Here is a 21,501-nt window from a genome sequence, read left to right as displayed (position 1 = left end):
TATATTAATAGGACCACCCAATAATGGCTGTCTCCACTAAGAGGAGCTGTCTTTTTTTTTAAGACATCCAGACATTTAAATTGAAACACAATACTGAATGAAATGACAGGAATAAACATATTTTACTACATTTCATCTTTATTTGGTAGTGGTTGGCCTGTCACAGAAGGTTACATGCCACTTATCTTGTTGGGTCTGGCTAAATGCCTCTGGCTAGCAAATACTGGCCCAGTTAAGCTGCAGTTATTGCTACTCATTACAGTTATGCTAATCTGGTTACCTGGTGGCTGTTCACAGGAACACAGGAATAACCATACTGTATCAGACTCATGCTTCACCTCCAGGGATCTGTCTCTGGCAGAGACTGGTAGCAACGTAAGGTGTAAGAACCCCATAGTAGGAAGATGTCCCATCTAGCAGCCATCTTGACTAAGATTACATAGTACCGCAATGCATGTACACCTCTATAGCAAAAGAGGTGCCATCTTGGCATTTCAAAGAGTTTTACAATATTGTTTAAGCCTTTTTTTGCGCTTGCAAAATAGGTTGTGGTATCCCCATCAACAGAGGTTTTAAAGAACAGGATGGACAAACATCTGTCAGGGATGGTCTAGGTTTATTTAGTCCTGCCTCAGAGAAGAGACTATAACTCATGATCTTTTGAAGTCCCGCCGAGCACCTACATTTCTATGATTCTAAGAGGAATACCTTTGCCCACTGCTATGTTGCAGCCACTTTGAGGCTGCAGCCCAACAGATTTGTAACAGCACATAGCAATACTGTAAAACAGAGCCAACTAAAAGGGGAATGTGAGCAGGCCAAATGTAACGTGTCTGATTTTCACAGGCTGGTTATTGAATCACCATGTTACTCCCCGCAGCGACCAGGTTTCTTTAAAAGTCTCTTTTCCACATATTGATCAGGTTCAACCTTGCATCATTAATAAGCTCTGATGGAATCACAACATGGGTGTGGCTGGTCCATGGGCGTGGCTCACATCCTCATCCTCAACATGCTGTCTTTCCTGTTGTGCCAAGGATGAGGCTCATTCAGGAGGCAGCAGAGCCACCACTGCCATCTTTCTGTCACTTTAAGAGTATTTTATGCTGCTTATGCAGTGTGTAATGGTCTTACTGGACTGAACGATCCATCTATGCCACTTGATTTGATGATTCGTAATAATACCAAACTTGGAAAATACAAAAAATTCAGATTGAAGTTTGTGCAAATATGCTCTGGTAGTACTGGATGAAAGAGAGACATGCCCCTCCCCATCTCCTGCTATGCTGCTTTAAATGATTTCAGACATGAGGAAAATACCAGGTCAAACATCTTGCTAATCCAATGAGTGTTTTGTCAGAGTGAACACTTTGGGACTGAGCAATGTAGAATAGGACATGTAGTGCTACCTGATAACTTTGCACTGATGTGCCCAAGCCCTTGAGTGCAAGACAATGTTTTACATTGATTTCTTCTAATGATGAAAGGTAGATGGATGGAATTATGCCAGCTGTTGCTTTTGTAGGAAATGATGTACTGCCAATATTTTAAACATAGGGTTTCTGCAAATGTCCCTCTCCTGTAGCCAAATTAAATAGTGTGGCACAAGTCTGCAGAGAGAATGGGTGAAGGATTATTCAAAACTATTTGATTTTCTATTTAAATACTATTTGTTTGTGTAGCCATAATCCAAAAAGCAGGGCTGTTGTTTAGCCTGAATTGGAAGAGGTAGGATATTTGGGAGGGAATATCCCCTTCCCTTGGGAATTTAAACCACCACCACCACCACAAAACTGACACTGGTGATTCTGAAAAAAAAAATGCTCTCCAGAAGTATTTGTGGCCCACAAATGTGGTTTTTGCAGGAATGATTTAGCAGTGCCAAGAGGAGGGATACATTTCAGCAGAGAGAAATTTCTCTTATTATCCCTCCGATTATTTAGTAAAAATTTAACTAGGTGTTCCCAAGTGTCCCCTCTCTAGTATTTCCCTCGATATAATCTGTACCATGCATGTCCTTGGATCCATCCCATTTCTGTGAACAGACACTAGGTCCTTCTCAGATGGCCTGGACTGTTTTCAAAAATACAGAGTGTATATTTTATTAGTTCCTGTCACCCTAATTTTTATTTACTCACTTGTCAATTCACTTTTCCCTTCTCTCTTCCATGTGGTCCTTAACTTTTCCCTAAGTATCTGTTATTTTCTCCTCCCCTAGGCTTTGATTGTCCCAGATTAGTTAGAAGTGTCCTGCAGTTATCTATGCCCCCACTTTCAACGTGAGGGCTGCACACAGGTGTTTGATGGAAGGCTGATACAGATGGGGAGGCACTTTTCTGGATGGATGAAGGGTTCTGAATCTGTAGAAGGGGAGAGCCTCTGAAATGTTTTTCTGTTGTAACATAGCTATAATATGGAGGATGACTTAGCAAACTACTCTACCAGTTGCTAGTGAAGCTCTCCCTTTGCTCTGTAGCCTTTAGGCAGAGCAGGGAGCAATTTTATTTCAGGTCGGGGGGGGCGGGGGCAGAGGCAGATGCAGTGCTGGGACACTACCCCAGTGTTTCTTAAACTTTTTGAGACCACAGGACACCAATGAAAATTTTCTTTTAAAAAACAGACAATACCTACCCCACAGCAACATATGCAAGAAAAACAACATGAAGCAATTTAATCAGGTGCCACTGTACAGTAAACTTTCCTATCGGTTGCCAGATAGTCAAATATTCTGGATAAGAGAGAGGTATACCTAGAAATGCATAACACTAAAGAAAAATAAGATTAGATATTAAGAAATATACAAAAGTGTATGCACAGTGCTTTATTTACCAACAACAGTGGCATACACTGGAAACTTCGACTGTATTTAGCTGCATTTACTTTCACTATCATGTACTTATGGAAAATGTAACTAAACGTGCTCACAGTTCAAATCCCGGTTATTTGAGAGTTCCAGCTGCTGGACTGCCGGCTACGAGAGTTTCCTGTAGCTGGTTGTACTAACAGGAAAGCGAGCCCCTCAGTGCCCTTTCCCACCCCCTCCCTGCACACCTGCCACTCGGTCCCAGAACATAGTTTGAGAACAGCTGCCCCGGCCTCACCAGCAGGCCCTGCAGTTTCGCAGCTAGAAGCAGGGCCGGCGGAAGGGGGGCGGCCCGAGAGCTGGGGGGTAGTGAAATACCAGCGGGGAGCGCTAAGCTGCCTTGCCCCGCTCCCAGCTCGGCTCGGCACTGGGGGAACGCCCCAGCGGCCCCGCCCCGGCAGAGGCCGGGCAAGGGGGGGACTGCCGCGCTCCGACCTTCCCGGGGGCGGGGGCAGTCCCGGCGCAGGCGCCTCCCCAGGCGGAGCGTGCCCTGGCGGAGCGGCGGGCAGGTAGCAGCCCCGCGGCGCGGCGCGGGCTCGGCGGGCGGGAGCCGGGGCGGGCAGCCACCGCAGGACCTTTCCTGCAGCCGCCGCCGCCACTACAGGTTGCAGCGCGCTCCGCCTCAGCAGCTCCCCTTGGGCGCCCGCGGCGCTGCGCGGCTCCCGCTGCAGGAGGGGCCTGATCTCCCCCGCCTCCTCGGCTCGGCCGGGAGGCGCTGCAGAGGGCGGAGCCGGGAGGGCTGGCTCCGGCACCTGGCTCCCGGCGGGCGGCGCTGCTGGGTAGCGCCGGGAGGCTCCCCCGGGCTGGGCGCGGAGCTGCGGGCGCAGGGGGTGTGAGCGGCCGGGCAGGGCGCCCCCAGGATGCTGCGGTTCCTGCGCAGGACCTTTGGCCGTCGGTCGATGCAGCGCTACGGGCGAGGAGCAGGGCGCGGAGCCGGGCGAGGAGGCGCCTTTGGGGCGGGGGACGAGCGGGACGGCGGGCTGAGAGGGGCCGCCGCCGCGGAGGGCTTCCCCTCTTCCCCGCACCCCGGGGGAGCCGGGCACGGCGCCGGAGCCGCGGTGCACATCCCGGCGGCCGGCGACAGCAGAGCAGCGCTGCAGTGCCGGGTCCTCCTGCTGGACGGGACCGACGTCAACGTGGAGCTGCCGGTGAGTACCGCGCTGCAGCCCCCTCCTTTACCCTGGTGCCCCCCGATCAGCCCCCTCCGCGTACCCCCATCCCCTGCTGCTGCTCCCGCTCACCCCTCAGTACCGCGCTGCAGCTCCGGGTACCCCGCGGACCCCGCAACACACAGTTGTCTCCATGCCCGCGCCTCCTTCCCCCATAACACACGCACTGGGCAGCCCCCTTGACACGCCTCTGCCCCCCCCCCCCCCAGTGTGCGTTACATGCAGCTCCCCCTGTGTGATCGCCCCCCGGCTGCGGGTGCAGAGGAGACACGCACCGGTCTGTGCTACACCTGCTCCCCGCACGGCCACGATCGCCGGGGTGGGGGTGGGGGGCGTGTTGTACGGACACGGGGAGCCGCCATCTCCTCCCTACCCCAGCGTCTCTTCGCTGCTCCGCCGTCATGGCTTCGCGCTGGTGTTAACGCTGCCCCTCCCGAGGGCTGTGGGGAGCCAGCCGGTGCAGGCGGCCTGGCGGTGGGGAGGAGCTGAAACAGCCCCGGGATTTCTGCCTTGCCTGCTTCCCCCGCCCTGCCTGGGGTCGGGAGCAGGCGCCCGCAGCCCGCACCTGTAGCTCTGCAGGGAGAAAGCCCCGAGCCGGGCTCGTCTCGGCGCTCCCGCCGCTGGTTCAGGCCCCCTGTGTGTGCGGGGAGTGGGAGTTCCTGATCGCCTCGCAGCGCTTTTGGGGGGCGAGCGATTAACACTCCCCCTCCCCCACCTTCCTTGCGGTTCCTGGCAGGCGATAAGCCCGGGTAAAGGGCAGGAACGGCTCCCTATTAGGCCTGATAATGCCACACGCCCAGGTGCGTGCTGACATTTCGCACTGAAGTTGCAGGGTTGCTGCGTCTCAGGCTGTGCCTCGTGGCCCAGGCATCATTCTCTCCTTGTCCCGCAGAAGCATCTCTCTTGCACGGGGGGCGGCAGGGGTGTTTTCTCTGCAAGGTACATGTAGGTAACTCAGTAATGGTCATTAAGTTCTTGTACAGGCATGTCTGTCTTCCCTGAGCTTCGCCTCGCTGCAGGCAGCATTCTCTGCACTCTCTGAAGCCTGGTGCTGAGCCATCCCCCGGGATATGCTGCCTTTCAGAGAGACCCAAGCTTTAATAGAGTTCAACTGAAAATTGAATTCTTGACAGCTTACAGTTAGGTTGGTTTGAGCTGCTATATATCCCCATACTTCTGGGAGTTAGGTACTCTGGAGTTTTCTCTCTCTTCTTTCTTATAAAGTGTACTATATTTTGTAAGTCCTGAATTTCTCTTCTTTTATTGTTGTTGAGCTGTTGTTTGGTTTGTTTCTGGCTGCTTTTTTTTCTCATCCAATTTTACTATGTATGTACGTGGTATGGCTTCAGGAGTTGTTTACATCCCAGTAATATTAAAATATTTAATGGCTTGCAAGTGTGAGACTAAAGGTTAAACAGTTCCATTCGAAATTCTAGGAGAAACGTAAGAAGTACCTACCCGAGACATCCAGATGTTCTTCTCTCTCTCCATCCACTTTGTGCTATTGGTGTAGCGTTTGCAGTTCTTTTGAGTCGTTGGTTGGAAGCACCAAAAGATGAGAAAATAACCTCTTTCCAACATACATATCTCTGTGCACTAGCAGTATAATTAATTACAAGATGTTTAATTTCAGCAATAGGAAAAAAACCTGGTTCCAGAGTTGTAACCTGCTGAGTGTTTATTTTATGTGCACCACTTATGCTGTGTGCAAACTTAACCACCATCGAACTGGGCATCATGATGGTGTCTGCTTAAGGGAAAGCCAAGAAGTAGTATAGCAGGGTTGCAGCTCAGGTGTGATGTGTGCAGGTAGAGACATCTGGAGAAGCTTGCAGAGCATCTGTCTCGTCTAAGACAGTGTTAGTAATTCCTCTCTTTCTTGCAAACTAAAATCATTTTTCAAGATCATGAAAATCTTGGTATTGGCTAGAAAAAGAGTAAATAACATTCTCAGTCTGATTCTCCATTTTTAATGGTGTTAATTTTACTTTCGAGGAAAAATGTTTTCTAAGAAAGGATTTGAATATAAAATTGGGGTAAAGGATGTTATGGATATTAAGGATATACTTACACAAGTTTATGAAGTTAAGAGAAATATTATTTAGTTTCAGGCTATTCAGATTTGCATCATATATTGCCTGCATATTGTTAAAGATGATGTTTATTTGACAACAGATAGTCTTAAAACAGGACTGGACATGAAACCACATCAATTACACTTAATCGTTTTACTCAGAAGACAGAGAAGAATTATTGAAGTAATGACACTCTGCTTCTTTACTGTTGAAAAGGAAATCTTATTATTTCAATTTAAATATGTTTGTGCTCTAGTAAAGAATGAGAAGCATACAGACCAATATTGTAATGCTCATACCAAGAAAGCATAATTTCTTGTAAATAATGGGTTAAAGTATGTGTGTCATGATTACAATGTGTTTGTCCTCAGATGGAGCATGGGACTGTTGACAACTCTTTCTTATGCTCAACAGGTTGTGATGGACTACTCTGTGGGAGCTCACAATGACTCTTCACATCTTACTTATCTTTACCTGTTTCACACTTTTTCTTTTTTTCATACAACACCCAGATTGATGGTTAAGCAGATTATGTAAGAGGCATTGCTCCAGTCCATGCCTACTGGTAATAGGTACCGCACTGCAGTATTCTCTGTCGTACATGTACAGTTTTAGGATGCAGTACTGCAAACTGCTCAAACATGCATGTGCAGATGTTCTTAACTTCATACAAATGTTTACAGGATTGGGTCCTGAAACAGAAAAGTGGATTAAAGGCTTTGATTTGGGGGTTTTTTTGGGGTGGGGGGAGATGAACATTTACAACTTTGACAAAGGCTGAATGGTTCCCTTGTTTCTGATGGCTGGAAATATGAGGGTGGGTTGGGGGAGACATAAAATTATGTTATTGGTTTGCTGTGCTTAACTTTTACTAAGGGAGGAATTTTAGGAGTTAAAATTAAATTCCCATAAACATACATCTTGTCAGACTCTAGTTTCAATGATGGTTTAAGTTTTCTGTTGTGCTGCCCAGCTGTCCAAAATAGCCAACTGTAGGTGTTTGGTAAGGTTAACTTCAGTAATGTTGTAAGGGAAACATTAAGATTTTGGCATAGTACTTAATTGGAGAATCTTATTGCCTACTCTCTTGTCCAAGTCCTGATTACTTTTTTCACTTTCTATAACCCCCACCTGTTCTTTTCTAACTTTTTTTCATCCAATATGTACAAAATACTGTGAGCAAAACTGGCTTTGTTGTGTACCTGATCCTGTCTCTTACGCTCTTTGCTGTGCACATCTGGCCTTAGTTATGCTTTTCTTTTATGTACAACCTTAGATGCTGCTACTTTTAAATTATTCCCTAACTTTAGGCCTATACCTCTTACTTCCCTTATTCATCCACTCTCTGATGTGCTCATTCCAGCTGTCTTTGCAGTACCTTTACCTCAACAAAGTGAAAAATATTGTTTTGAGTGTTGCAGCCAATTCTCATATTAAATGTTTTATCTAACATTGCTTTTAAAACTTTAAGACAAAAATACTTACCTTGAAAGCATTCTTTCTAGATAGAATAATGCATGACCGTGCTGCTTAAACACACAACTCCTCAGGGCCCTGTATTGAATCTTGGGGATGCTGTTAAGATTAGGTATGTTGTGAAGAATTGAGTGGCAATTTACCAGATTTGTTGCTATAGGGTTATTGCCCATGGGAAGGAGAGTGTAAAATAGTGTCATTAGTTCCTGTTGACAAGATATCTTATGTGCACATCTGAAGTCTAGAATGTCTTATATAAATTGATGTGGGAGAAGGGAAGGAGGAACCTACATCAGAGCAACCTTTTCCTGCTCTTTCTGCCTATTATGCATGAAGAGCATATTTAGCCTGTCTTGTGTGGTCATAGAGGTGGCAATTATTAGTTTAGTCCTTGCCTTGTATCTTGGCTGCTGGTGGCTAGAAGGATATTAGCTCATTGCTATCAAAGTAATCATTTCTTCCTTTCAGAGGCTTGCTTCAGAATTCTCATGTCTGAAAAGAAACGCAGTGGCAAGTCATACCATACTTTTCATATGCAAGTTAGGGACGGAGAATGGTATATAAAATAAAATATGTTGGTGTTGCTTTGGTAGTCTGCTTCACAAGTGGAAACAAACACTTTAAAGTTGTGGCTTTCAAAGCTGAGTATACCCATAGCTTTTTCTGTTGATATTAGTCAAAGTTGTAGATGCTCTGAACTTCTGAAAATGGGGAACTGCATTTTTAATTTGGTGCATCTTCATTGCGAGGCTTTTTGTGAGGTGGCTACTTCAGTGCTATAAAGCTCTAGCTTTCAGCTCAGGATAGTTTGCCATAAATGTTCTTTCACTAAAAATCACCTTTCTGTAATAAAGAAATCTCCTGGGCTGCGTCTACACTATGAGTTAAAATCGATTTTCTTAACATTGATTTATTAATGCTGTGTTTTATCAATTTGATTTTGAGCATCCTCACCTTTCCACATGCTCTGCACAAAATCAACTTAATGCTGTCACACGCAAGTAGCTTAAATCGAGCTTAAATGGAGTGCTGCAGCAGTGTATTACGGGAACCTATCCCACAGTTCCCTGAGCCCTGTAGCATTCTGGCTATTTTCACTGATGCAGCATGGGGCGGAGGGGAAAGCCCCACAAGTAGATGTGTGTATCTGATGCCATCTTCCCACACTTCATTCCACTCTTTCCCCTGCCGTGTTAAACAAGCATCCCTTTTTCCAGACGGGGTCTGGCTTGCCTTTATCAGAGATGTGCTTTTTGTAATGGAGGGGAGAGGAGGGGTTGTGAAGTGCTTAGGGCTAGTTAGAAAAAAAACTTTTGGGTTTCCCAACTGACAGGTTTTTGAAAATAGGATGCAAAAGCACTATATCTTTGCAGGCTTGGGTCAGGATTTAGACCTTCCGGCAAAGAAGACCCTCAAAACGAGAATTTGTTTAAGTAGACACGGGTGCTACACTGATGCTGCAATGAATCATTGAAACAGTTATGGCTCGGGGCGGCTAAAAGACCCCTGTCTACAGGCAGCCCTGAAAATCATGACTGCCCAGGGAGACCCACCACCTGCCTCTGTTAACAGCGTATCTAGGTTTGGACCTGCATCTGGATTTAGACCTCCTGGAAAAGAAGACCCTTAGAAGAAGAAGAATGTGTTTTAGGTAGACAGAGGTGCTACACTGAAACTGCAATGAAACACTGAAAAAATTACGGCCCAGGGTGGCTGAAAGACCCTAGACTCTAGCCAGCCCCAAAAATCATGTCCGCAGAGGGAGACTTCCCCTGAGCGGCTAATGGACTCCCAGCTATGGCCAGCCCTTTTTCTTTGGCTAAAACCCATCCAAAATTTTCCTCTCGGAGGACAGCTACTCTAATGACAAAGTATTTTCATCTGTTGACCAAAACTCGTGACTGACCGGGGAAGAGTTTCCCTGGCTGGCTATAGGACCCTCACCACGTGCAAGCTGCCTGGCACCTCATGCAGCACGTCCTTTTATTGGCTTGGGGGTCAAGCCACATGATGTAGTTGGGCGCAGAGAAGTTCCAGACTGTGTGGTGCCTCCAGGGGGAGGGAAGGGAGGGCATGTAGGGATCAGGACAAAAGGTAAGTGGCTGAAAAGAAGTTTCTTATCCTATCAGACATTAGCATAAACCGCACCCACAGCCTAGCTGTCACGTGGTGTCGGGGTGGGGGACATGGCACAGCAACTGGCGCCAGGCAGTGTAGGGGAAAAAAAAGGAAGCTAGCAGGGGTATACACAGAACCACAGACCCCATAGCCATGCTACTAGCAAACAAAACAAAGATTCTCCAGCCTCTTGTGACCCTATAGCCACAGGCTTCCAGGTGCTGAATTGAAACAGTCTTCCTGTTGCCTAATTCCTCCACGCCCGAGAGCAGCAGAGATTCAAGAGTCCAGAGCGGAGAACTGTGGGGCACGTACAGGACATCGGAGGAAGCTAACGAATTTGATTTAAAGACATGGCGCTTCCTCACTCCCCTTCGTTCGGAATGTTAAATTCAAACTGAATGCTGCACGCATCAGGTTACTATGATATTTTGATATCGATAGTATGTTGATTTTAGTGCGCCATAAATCGAGCTAATGGAATTGACAGTGAAGATAGGCACTTAGAAAATTTGCACTAAATGACTTAAAATCAATATTATCTTGTAGTGTAGACATAGCCTTGGCTGCCAAGAATGTAATTACAGCGAAGGTATGTGGTGTGCTATAAAATACTATGTTGAGTGATCAAATAAATGGAAGAAATAAAATTCTTTAAATCAATGGCATGTTTTCAAATGGGTTACTTCGTGCCTTCCTTTTTGGTATAGCTGTTTTAATGAATGTTTTAGCTACTATAGGAACATATAAAATATGGATAACAAAAATTCCTTAGTACTTTGAGCCATTAGTTTTCATGGTACCAACTCGGCTGAATAGTGTAATGATGGGGTGTGTTAGTGTAACCATGTACCAATAGTGTAAACTTTTGTTTTTATGTGAAAAGTAAAAATAATATCTTGGTGTTTTAAGGAACTTTTTGCTGAAGTTGTCCTCTCTGGTTTATTACTCGATACCAGCTGACTTGATGGAATTTGTAAATATCACTGGGTAGGGAGAGAGCTCAGTGTAACACTTTTTATTCCTTCACCCTTTACATTGTTTTCTGAGCAGAAGAGTTTGAAACATTGTCATTCATTTGAAAAAAAAGGGTGGTGAATTTAGTAATGTACAATAGGATTTTTTAATCCAAGTTTGTCTCTGAGCTGAAGAATTCCGTATTATTGTTAGAATCACATTTTTGCTGTATTTTTAAATAACACCTCTTTTAATAAAGTAACAAGTGGAGAATTAATACTAAATACAAATAAATAAATAAATAATTCCTATTCAAACATATTCACAAAATACAGTGTTGTTATAAAGTATCAGAGGTAGCCATGTTAGTCTGTAGCTTTGAGAACAAGAAGTCTTGCGGCACCTTATAGACTAACAGATATTTTGGAACATAAGCTTTCGTGGGCAAAGACCCGCTTCATCAGATGCATGAGTGGAGGTGGGGATGGTTTCATCGGAGTATTTAAAGAGTGGGGTCCCAGTAAAGGGGAAGGGCCAGAGCTGACAAGGTCTATTCAGCAAGGCGGAAATGGCCCTGTATCAACAGTAGTTATCAAAAGAGATAAAAACAAGTCAGCTCAGACAGGGGGGATATGAGCCGTTGTCAGAGTCCAATGGGAAGATATTAGAACCCAGCACAGAGAAACTGCCTTTGTAAGCTGCAAGTCACTCCCAGTCTCTGTTTAATCCATAGTTAATGGAGTCTAATTTGCAAATAAATTGCAGCTCAGAGATTTCTCTCTCCATTTGATTTTTGAAATTTTTTTGTTTCAGGACTGTCACCCTTAAATCTGCCACTGAGTGTCCAGGGAGATTGAAGTGTTCCTACCGCAGGCTTCTGTACATTACCGTTCCTGAAGACTGATTTATGTCCATTTATTCTTTTATGGAGAGACTGTCCAGTTTGGCCAATGTAGATTGCAGTGGGGCATTGCTGGCACATGATGGCATATATTAGTAGATGTGAAGGTAAAGGAGGCCCTGATGGTATAGTTGGTGTTAGGTCCTGTGATGATGTCAGTGGTGTAGATATGTGAGCAGAGTTGGCAGCGAGGAATGTTCAGGGGCTGGCTCCAGGCCTAGAGTCACTGGTTTGTGATTTGTCATGGCTGATGAGGATTTGTTATAGGCGTAGCTTTTTGATAACCTGACACAAATGAAATGCAGGAAGTATTAATGTAACACTAGGCTTGCATCGTTATCCTTTCAAATCAGATAATGTTTAAAATCAGTCATGCTAGGGCAATTCTGCACTCTGAGTGTATTTATTACAACAGTCTTTAATTACATTATTGTATTTTTCTGCAACCTTGATTGCATCTGTAGCATGTCATTTTACTCTATTGTAATTTACAGCAGAGTATATGGAAACCATCAATGGTAAAAGTGCACTTTAAACTATGTAGTACTTTAAATATATTGTAGTAGAAGACAGCAATATAGAAAAACGTTATAGTAAGCAATATTTTGTTTTAGGTTATACTTAATAACATCAGCTCTTTCAGTAAGTATGTAATTATTAATTGGGGTTGTTTTTGTTTATTTGGTTGTCTTGCTGCGTGCTAGGTGCTTTATAGCTTGATGTAATGATAGGGACTCTGCTGCAGAGTTGATAGCTGAAGTAGAGAACTTACCTGGTGATGTGGGAGGGAATTAATTGCATAAAATGGTATTGAGTTTCCGTGTTTTTCTGTCTGATCCTATATAACATAGTTTTATTAACAAGCCTGCAAACTCAGCCTTTAAGTTATCAGCAACACCTGTGCAGCCATGTTGACGACACAGTGTCTTTATGAGTGGTGAGAAGGAAGTTTGCAGGCCTGGCAGTGAGGAACTACACTGTTTTATTGGTAAATTGAGCACATTTGGTGTGGCAATAATTTCTTTTAAACAAAAATGGGATCATCTCATGCTATTTCTAGAATTTGACCAGATTGCTGAACATGGCATTAGGGCCCAACTGCTTTCCCTGGTGCTCTTTGAAAAGGTCTGGGTTTAAGAACATGTGTCTGATTCTACATTGAAAATCTGTCCTCAATTCCATTCCTGGGGACTGTAGAGTCGAGAGTGAGGCAAACTCTGGGCTGCTGCACCTTCAAGAGGAGGGGCACCAGCATAGAGAGGAGAGACAGAGTGCAGAAGGTTAGAGCCATGTAGCCTTTATGTGAAGGGAAGAGGAGTTAGAACAATAGAGGAGGCAGAAAGAGGTCCTCAAAAGTAGTAGAGGATGGCCAAAAGTGGCTTTAGGAGGCAGTGCCCAATTATAATTGACTTTAATTAGGGAGAAGCAAGAAATGGTTTTGGGGATTAGGTAGGTCGAGGGAATAAGAGTAGGAAGGAGCACATTTGGGAGAGTACTGACCTTTGAGGGACATATGGGGAGGGAGAAACTGGAAAGTAAGGGAGATGTTGTGGGAATGCTGAGGCACTGTGGAGGTAGAAGTAGATTGGCTGCAAAGAGGCAGATCTTCCAGGTTCCCAGGGAAGCAAACATCTTGTTCTTTCTAGGAACAAGGCTGAAGTCGGGTCAGAGAAGGTGGCACTCTGGTATATTTCTAAGGGTTGGGGTGCTAAAAATAGGCCTTGATAAAGGATGTCTCTCCTTCATTTCATTGCCCAGCCCAGCTGCTGTTGTGAAATGAAAACCCAAACAAACAGCTTTGAACCTAGGTTTTTGGTGCTGCAATTTAAACTCCCATATCAGCTGAAGAATTTACAAAGTTCTGCATAGTGCATGGAGAGGGCAGGTTTTGGAGGAATGTTTTATAGAGAGAAATAGTCTGTGTGATTGGAAAAATAGAGATTGGATTAGGAGTGATGACAGAGAGGTGTCTTCAAAATAAACTGGAAGCTGTGTGTGTGGGGTGGGGGGAGCAGATATATGGAAGGGAGAATGCTGGAAATGGCTGAGAAATAGAAAAGTGTTTTCAAGAAAGTATGGAAAATTCAGTGCTAACCATTTTCTGTTTGAGATGGCAGCAGGCAATCCAGGAGAAATGAGAGTCTGAGAAAAGTGGAGAAAAAATTGGGATTAGAAATATAAATATGGGATTCATCAGTACAGAAATGCTGATAGAACAGCAATGGGCAACCTAGGTTAGTGAGTGCATTGCACAAGTGGCCCTCCTTCCTCTCACCAGGCTGCAAGATTGTTGTAACCAAGATGGTCTTCCAGATAGAGTAGTTTGGCTAACTGTGCTTGTGTACCTGGAGTTTGCGGTGTGCCAGTAGACCCATAGCAGTGCTTTGTAGCACGGGTGTATAGCTCTCACAGTCAGTACTATGTGCAATCAGCATGCACCTCACTTCACATGCTCTTGCTTTATGTGCATATCACTTTATTAATACCAGTAGAAAGAAAATAAACCCTATGTGGATGGAAACCAGCAGAATCTGGCAGCTTGGTAAACTAAATGTCTTGTAGGCCATACATAGAACTCCAGTGGGCTGCAGGTTGTCTACCGCTGTGGTAGAAGGCAAGTGTATGTATGAGGTCATTCCAGGTAGGCTGTAGAGAGGGAAGACTAAGGAGTCCTGGGACATAATGACAGAGCAGAAGTCCTGGGAGGGAGGAAGAAGAGGAGACTCTAAAAGGTGCACTGATGGAGCCGTCAGAGGGAGAGTTCCATGAGAATATGGCATCTCTGAAGCTTTGTGAGGAGAATTGCACAGTGTTGTAGGTAACAGGAAAATGAGAAGCTATGTGGGCAGGGAAAAGAGAGTGGCAATTTCTGTTCAGGAAGAAGGGCAACAACCAAAGTTAATGGGAGCCATCTTCTCCTGTGACAGCCGGAGGAGCAGGAAAGAGAAGGCAAGAGCAGAGGAAGCACTTGATGAAGGTGGGGGGGCCAAGGGTGGGTTTGGCACTCTGTAGAAACACTGGCTTATTTGAAGTTAAAGAGGAAGTAGCTGGCAGGCTGTTGTTGAATGTGAGAGGTGTTGGATAAACATGAAAGCCCAGGGGTGGGCGGCACACACGAGACTGAGGATAGAAGCAAAGGGTTGGGCCCAGCAGCGTAAAAGAGACTTCAATATTAAAAATGGACAGAAATGATGCAGGGAGGAGGCTGGGGATTTCTTTATAACGTGCCTTTCTGCCTTCCTTCTCTGTCTTTTTTCCTTCCTCACCACACACCCTGAAGGAGTGCTTCTGCTGGCAGCCCCTTGCAATGGCCAGCACATGGGGGCTGTAATTTTATTTTCTGAGGCTCTTTCCCTCCCTCCCCTCCCCAGTGATCTTATTTCCCTTTCTTACTTCACAGCATAGCCATGGGACTTTGATCTACTCTTGTTAACAGTGGTTTCTCTCTTGAGTGGCTGTCTCTGGCCCACCTATCCCAACGACTCAACTGATTTACACTCCCCACCCCCAGTGGTCTGCTTCTCTAAGGCTATGTCTACCCTACACACAAAAGTTGACAACCAATACGCAATTTTAGATACACCAATTGTATAGCTAAAATTGACTTATTGATGGTTGACTTCGATGTCTAGGTCTGCATGTAGGAAGGTTGATGGGAGCATTTCTCCCGTTGACCTTCCTTATTCCTCGCCTTTTGTGAGGATTCCCAGGGTTGACTTAGACCCCTGAAAGTGTAGGTTCATATGTCAGTCTTCTGCTGGAGTGTGGCTGTAGTCTAAGGGGCACTTAAGTTACTCATGGATTAGGCCAGGGGTCAGCAACCAAAATACCAAGAAGAGCCATTTTTTCTAATTTAATAAAAAACTGAATAATTCAAGAGCTGCAGTGCATGTCAATAAGAGATGGTCTTCACAAAAAGTATAGGTTGATGTTATTTATTAGCCTCTATTTTAAGAATAGCGCACACAATGATTTTTAGTGCCATACATGTTTACTGCAGGATGTTCACAAACTGGTTACCCAGTCTTTTTTCTCTGTGTGTGTGTGGGGGCGGGGGGGCATACACCACTGCCTTCCTGACTTTTACTCCTGAATCATCTTCCAAAATGTTTAGATCATAAATCATTTGCTACTTAGGTGTGAGTTGTTCATTTTGAGACTTTTTTTAGATGCTCACTGTTGATTGAAAATCATCAGGAGTTCGTGTTTTTTGTTTTGTTTTTTTTTAATTTTGCAATTATAGCATTGGGAGCCACAAAGGAGTACTTGGAGATATGCATGCAGCTCCGGAGCCACAGGTAGCAGACCCCTGGGTTAGGGAGCTGGACCAGATCTCCTCCTGGGGGATTATCAGGAGTAGCAGAGGGAGGACATTTTTGTTGTCTTTGCCTTAGACTCATTGGTATTTTCTTACAAGAGGAGGCAGATGAGACGCCTGCACGTTTCTTGCCATTCAACTGTCAGAACCACAGGAAATATCTGCCTACTTCCTTTACAGATGCTTCGCAAAGGCAAAGAAAGAATCCCTTCCTTTTTGCAGAGTAGCCTTGATATGGATTTTCACAGCTGTGGGGTGGAATATGCCCAATGAGCTGTTGTGCTGCGATGCTGGCTTCTGTTTCTACCACTTTGATTAAAATGTTCAGTCTCCATTAGTGGAGCAGACGTTGATTCCACAGACAACAGCTGGTTCCATGTGTTAATATGGATTGAGCACATGTTGATGAAACATCTGATCGCTGTGACCATCCAATCAAATAAATAATTTCTGGTCTTTACCACTGTTACCTTAAAACACAGATTCTTCATTGATTGATTACCTCATTGGTGATTACCAAGAGAATCATAAAACCAATGAGAAGTCCCGTGGCTCCTTATAGACTAACAGTTAGTCTGTAATGTGCCACAAGACTTCTCATTGTTTTTTGCAGATACTAACTAACATGGCTCCCCCTCATGAGAATAAGAGGATCGTGAATCATACATTTAAAGACACAGGGCAAAAATGCTCATAGTCCAATTTGTGGATCCCACCCTAGATTAGAAAGTAAGCAAACGCATAGTGTTACTAGCCTGCTTCACCACAAATATGAAGGCTGTGGTTTGACTAATTATGTGAATTGTAATTGCATTGCCTTATTTTTTGTTACTGTTTGTTACCTTCTTAAGAGTTTTCTGCAAAACATTTTCTTATGCAAATCTTGCAAAGTTCCTTCCTTTGCTTGTGTTAAAGAAATGAAAAAGGAGAAGGGGGAAATAATGAAGTGTTTAAAATGGCTATTATCTGTTGTGTGTTTGACTTGTTTTGTCCTATGTATTATCACAAATAGCATCAATTTATAGGTGCACTGTAGCATTAGCTTTATTGAGAATAGGTTATTTCTGTTTGAAGTGCCATATTATCATCTTCATTACCATGGAAAATCCCAATGAGAGAGAATTTTTTTTTTTTTTTTTTTTTTTTGCAAATTAAACACCATCTGGATTGATCTTTAGCATGTTCACCTTGGTGTTCAGTTTATATCCAATGTTGGTGCCCTTATCATGCCACCAAAGCTTTTAGCAGCATGCCCTAGTCAACTTCTTCTATCCTACTAATATATCTGTGCCAAGAAAAGTGAGTAGATGTATATTGCAGCCTATAAAACAGTAAATATTATATACATATTATATATGAGTAGCATGTGACTCATGAACTTAAACTTGCTCCCTCATTCATTTGGAACTACAGTTATTGAGAGAGAATAATAATGACATGCCAAAATACAGTTTAAAGGGCAAATTACTCCAAAACCATTATTATTTTTATACACACATGTGTGCGCACACCCCCCCCCCCATTTGGGAAAAATCTGTTACTTATATATGCTGATTTACATAGTATTAAATCCCTTGGATTGAAGAGCTTTCTGTCGGATAAATATTGCATGCAGGCCAAGAACTCAAACTCAGAAAGGCATAATAAGGACATATATTAAGGAATTAAACATTCTGTTAAATTATATTTCTTGGAAGACTGAAAAAAGCATGAAACTAAACGTTACAATCATCTTACACTAGAACATCTTCTGAAGGACAAACTGGGTTTCAAATGTGGCTGTGTGAAAAGAAAATATTTTTTCCACAAAGTCTCTTTGTAATCATACATAATTAACCACATACATATTTCCAAATTGCTTATTTGTAGTAAACTTGGACTCAGGAGGAATCAGTAAATTATCAGGCTTGGTTAGAATATAACCATTTCTTTTGCTAAGGCACTGTAGTGCTGTATGTATAGATTTGTGCTAACTGAGGAAGCCACTTCTCGTTTGCAGCCTCGAGCCTGATGTAATGCTAATTGTACTAATTTTGCTAAGTAGAGACTGGTTGCTTATCTGGCAATTAGGAAGTAATTTTAAATTTATTTAGCTAGACTTGAACTTTTTGGTTGTCTCAGGCTGCAGGACATTTCTCCTTTGGAGGCTGTCAATCAGTATTTTTTTTATTGTCCATCATTAGTTTGTAAATATTGTGGTGTTTTTTTTTTTGTTTTTTTTTTTAATCTTGGACCTTTCCTACTGTGAAGACAAATAAGAAGACAAAATGTGGTTTCTTCAGTTTGTCTGTTTTTGTCAATAATTTTGTTTTGTTTGTCAATAGTTTGTCTATTTGTTTTTGTAAATAATATTTTGCCCCTCCGTTTCAGAATAATTTATCAACACTGAAGTGAACAAATCCTTTTTCTTTGGGACAGCTCATCTCTACAAGAACATAAAACCAAAACCAAAACCAAAACAACTTTGTATTTCTCCATATCTGTTAATAACTACTTGGAAGTATATCTTGCTATCAGATGAAAATTAGGCCTTGCACTTTCAAGATGGAAGAGTATTTTGTATATAGTAAGTGGAATTGAAAACACAAGTAATAGTCATAGTAATTTGCAATGATAATACTGTAGCAAAGATCTCTTCAGTAGAATGCAAATCCTTGGGTATGTAGGTTTTACATACTGTGTGAAAGTTTTTTAATAAGGAGCTCTGCATGAAGACTTTGAATGAGAGATGATTTCATTATCTTTTAAATTGGGCAAATAACTGATAGGTTTGCTTCCCTGTAACCAAGAGAAGCAACGTAAGGTCTAGGGGACAATATCTGAACACCTGCTCAGAAAAGGGTTGTTTTTGTTGCTTACGCTATGTTTGTATGAATACTAACAGAGAAGTAGTTGTGTTAGTCTGTATTCTAACAAAACAAAACAGCAGAAATGTACCTCTTTAAAGTCTGACTAAATGATTTATTCGGTGATGAGTTTTCAGATCTGATGAAGTGGGGCTGTCCCACAAAAACTAATCACTGAATAAATCATATTGTTAGTCTTTAAAGTGATACATTACTGCTGTTTTGTTATGTTTGTATGGATTTGGGAAGGAGCTGTTGATGTAATAGAGGAGGGATTTAGTTTCAGGTTTTTCTCAGACTGTATCCTCTTACACTGTCTTCTCCCTTTACTGATCCTAGCTCTCCCAGCCCCCTGTTTAAAATACAGCACTTTTTTTTTTTTTTTTTAAGAAATTCTCTTTGGGTGCATCCACAATGGGACCTAACTTTTGAAGTTAGGCACTACTTTGAAGTAGCCAGCAGAGAGTCAACACACATTTTCCCTTCTTTCAAAGCTAAGTAAGGAGCCCAACTTTGAAGTCCTTACTCCATTCCCGGGAATGGAGTAGTGCCCTACTTCCAAGTTAAACTTTGAAGTAGGGTGTGTGTAGATGCTCAACTTTGAAGTTATTTGTGTAATGTAGACACTGCCTTTGGAAGCCATTTCTTACTATTGGATATAGCTTCTAGTTTAGTGGTGGTGGCGATTTGTTTCAGTAGCTAAGTCAGATCCCCACCTGAAAAGAGAGATTTTTCTCTTACTCCATGTACTGTGCTGCATCTCCTTTTTTGCCTTTCTCTGTGTTACTGACCTACTGATGCCACTGCTTCTTGGAGGGGGCAGGGTGGGTGTGTGTATCTGCTGTGCTCTCAGACTGTGGTGAGTCATCCATTCTGCTCATCATCATCATCGTCATCAGTAACCATGGGCTCATTGCCCATTGCTGTCTGATGCCTGCCTGGAGTGAGCCGGTATGGCCTCCTGCTGACTCGGAGGCAGAGGAGGCTGCGCAGAGGCCCTGGTGGGCAGGCCCGGAGCCAGAACACCAGTGGCCTGCCCCTCAGAGGGCGGGACCCAGAGCTGGAAGGGCCAAGGGCGGGGCTTGGGACCCATTAAAGCCTGGGCCTCCAGGCAGGGAGAGAGCACCTTCGCGAGTTCCCCGGCACCAGGGGCAGAGAGCCCGCTACCGCCCGACCAGTCCGGAGGAGCAAGCCCCCAGTGGCCCAGGCCAGCCACGGATCTGGATGCCCCAGGGGACCTACCCAGACTTCCCAGACCTGCCAGGACCCTCACTCTGTTGGAGACCCCCGCCTTGGAGGAAACCCCGGGCCCTGCCAGACCGACGAGGGCGAGCGACCCCGAGGCCCCAGGAGCGGCCTGCCTTGGAGCTCCGGCAGACCCCAGCAGCCCCCAGGCCCAGAATCGCCTCGGGCCCACCGTGCTACTGCCGCCAGACTACCCCAATGATGTGGACATGACCGACTGGCTGGAGCCCCCAAAGGTGGATGATCTGGAGGGGGCTGACCCTGCGGGACCCCCTGACCAGATGGACTGGGACCTTCCCCTGGTGGAGGCAGAGGTAAGAAGTGGCCTGGGGAATGACACTCCCGAACCCATGGCGGTGTGTTGTGGCCTGGATCCCCACCGCCGTGGTCATGTGTGAGCGACCCACAGGGCCCTGGGCCGGGTCGCAGTGGAGTGGGAGGGCCTGCGGTCCCCTACCCCCTCCTTGATGGGGCAAGCCCTTGCTGGGCTTGTGCTCCAAACCCTTGTGCTGTTGCCCCGCCCCAAACTGGGGCTGGGCCTGTGTTCCAAACCATTGTGCTGCTGCCCCGCCCCAGACTGAGGGCTGGGCTTGTACACCAAACTGTGAACTGCTGCCCCGCCCTGGACTGAGGGCTGGGCCGTGTTATAATCCCTTTTGTTGCTACTCCGCCCTGAGCAAAGGGCTGGGCTTCACAGGGCCCTGGTGTGGTTGCGGTCCCCTCCGGAGCTACAGGCACTGCCCTAGCTCTGGACGTTCTACGCTGCCTCACTATTTTCTTCCATCTTTCCCTGTCCAGTGTGGATTGGCTTAGTTTCTGTAGACTAGGTCTGTACTAATCTACTATGTCATCTACCCATTCTCTGTGGGGTCTTCCTCTCCTATTGAACTGTCCATTATGCTGAATACCTGGGTCTTGACTTTTCCTTCATTGTTCATTCTGTAGATATGCCCGGATAGCTGTAACTTGCCTTGTATAACTTTCTGCAGTAGGTTCTCTTTCAACTGTATCTTCCTATATAATTCCTCGTTGGTGGCTTTCTGCATCCATTCTATTTTCGGGATCTTTCTATAACAACTCCCCTCATATGCCAATATCCTTCTCTTCAAATCTTTCATTATTGCCCATGTCTCACATGTGTACAACATGCTGCTGAATGCATACATTTTGAAGATGCTCAGCTCCATTCCTAAGATAATTGCTTTGCTTTTCCAGAGCTTAGCCATTGCCTTCAAAATCTCTCTTGCTTTTGCTATTAGTCACTATGTACATTCTAGTTCATACATCATATTGCTCCCCAGATGTGTGAACTTCTCTAAGTTCTATAGTTCAATCCCGTCTGCATTGATCTTCTTTCCTATTTCCTTATCTCCAAATACCATTGTTTTTGTTTTATCAGTGTTCATAATCAATCTGTACTGCTTTCCTTCCTCGTTAGTGTCTGCACTTTTTTCGTTAGCTTCTCCTCATCTTCCTCAATGATAACTTAATCATCCATGAACCTCAAGTTGTTAATTCTCATCCAGTGCACAG

At 44.5% G+C, this 21,501-nt stretch overlaps 1 protein-coding gene across 1 annotated transcript in view; it reads left to right on the top strand.

Moving 5' to 3' along the window:
* Positions 1–3,109: 3,109 nt before the first annotated feature.
* Positions 3,110–21,501, top strand: part of LOC142008724 (band 4.1-like protein 4B) — a 137,451-nt gene continuing 119,059 nt past the window's right edge. The window contains exon 1 of the mRNA XM_074985998.1: positions 3,110–4,011. Within this exon, the coding sequence (XP_074842099.1) occupies positions 3,724–4,011 (288 nt within the window). The 5' untranslated portion in view covers positions 3,110–3,723. The remainder of the gene's footprint in view (positions 4,012–21,501) is intronic.

The sequence above is a fragment of the Carettochelys insculpta genome, chromosome 2 (assembly GCF_033958435.1).
Source record: "Carettochelys insculpta isolate YL-2023 chromosome 2, ASM3395843v1, whole genome shotgun sequence".
Lineage (NCBI taxonomy): Eukaryota > Metazoa > Chordata > Testudines > Carettochelyidae > Carettochelys > Carettochelys insculpta.
The sequence above is the reverse complement of the archived record's forward strand: the minus strand, read 5'-3'. Positions and strand labels throughout refer to the sequence as shown.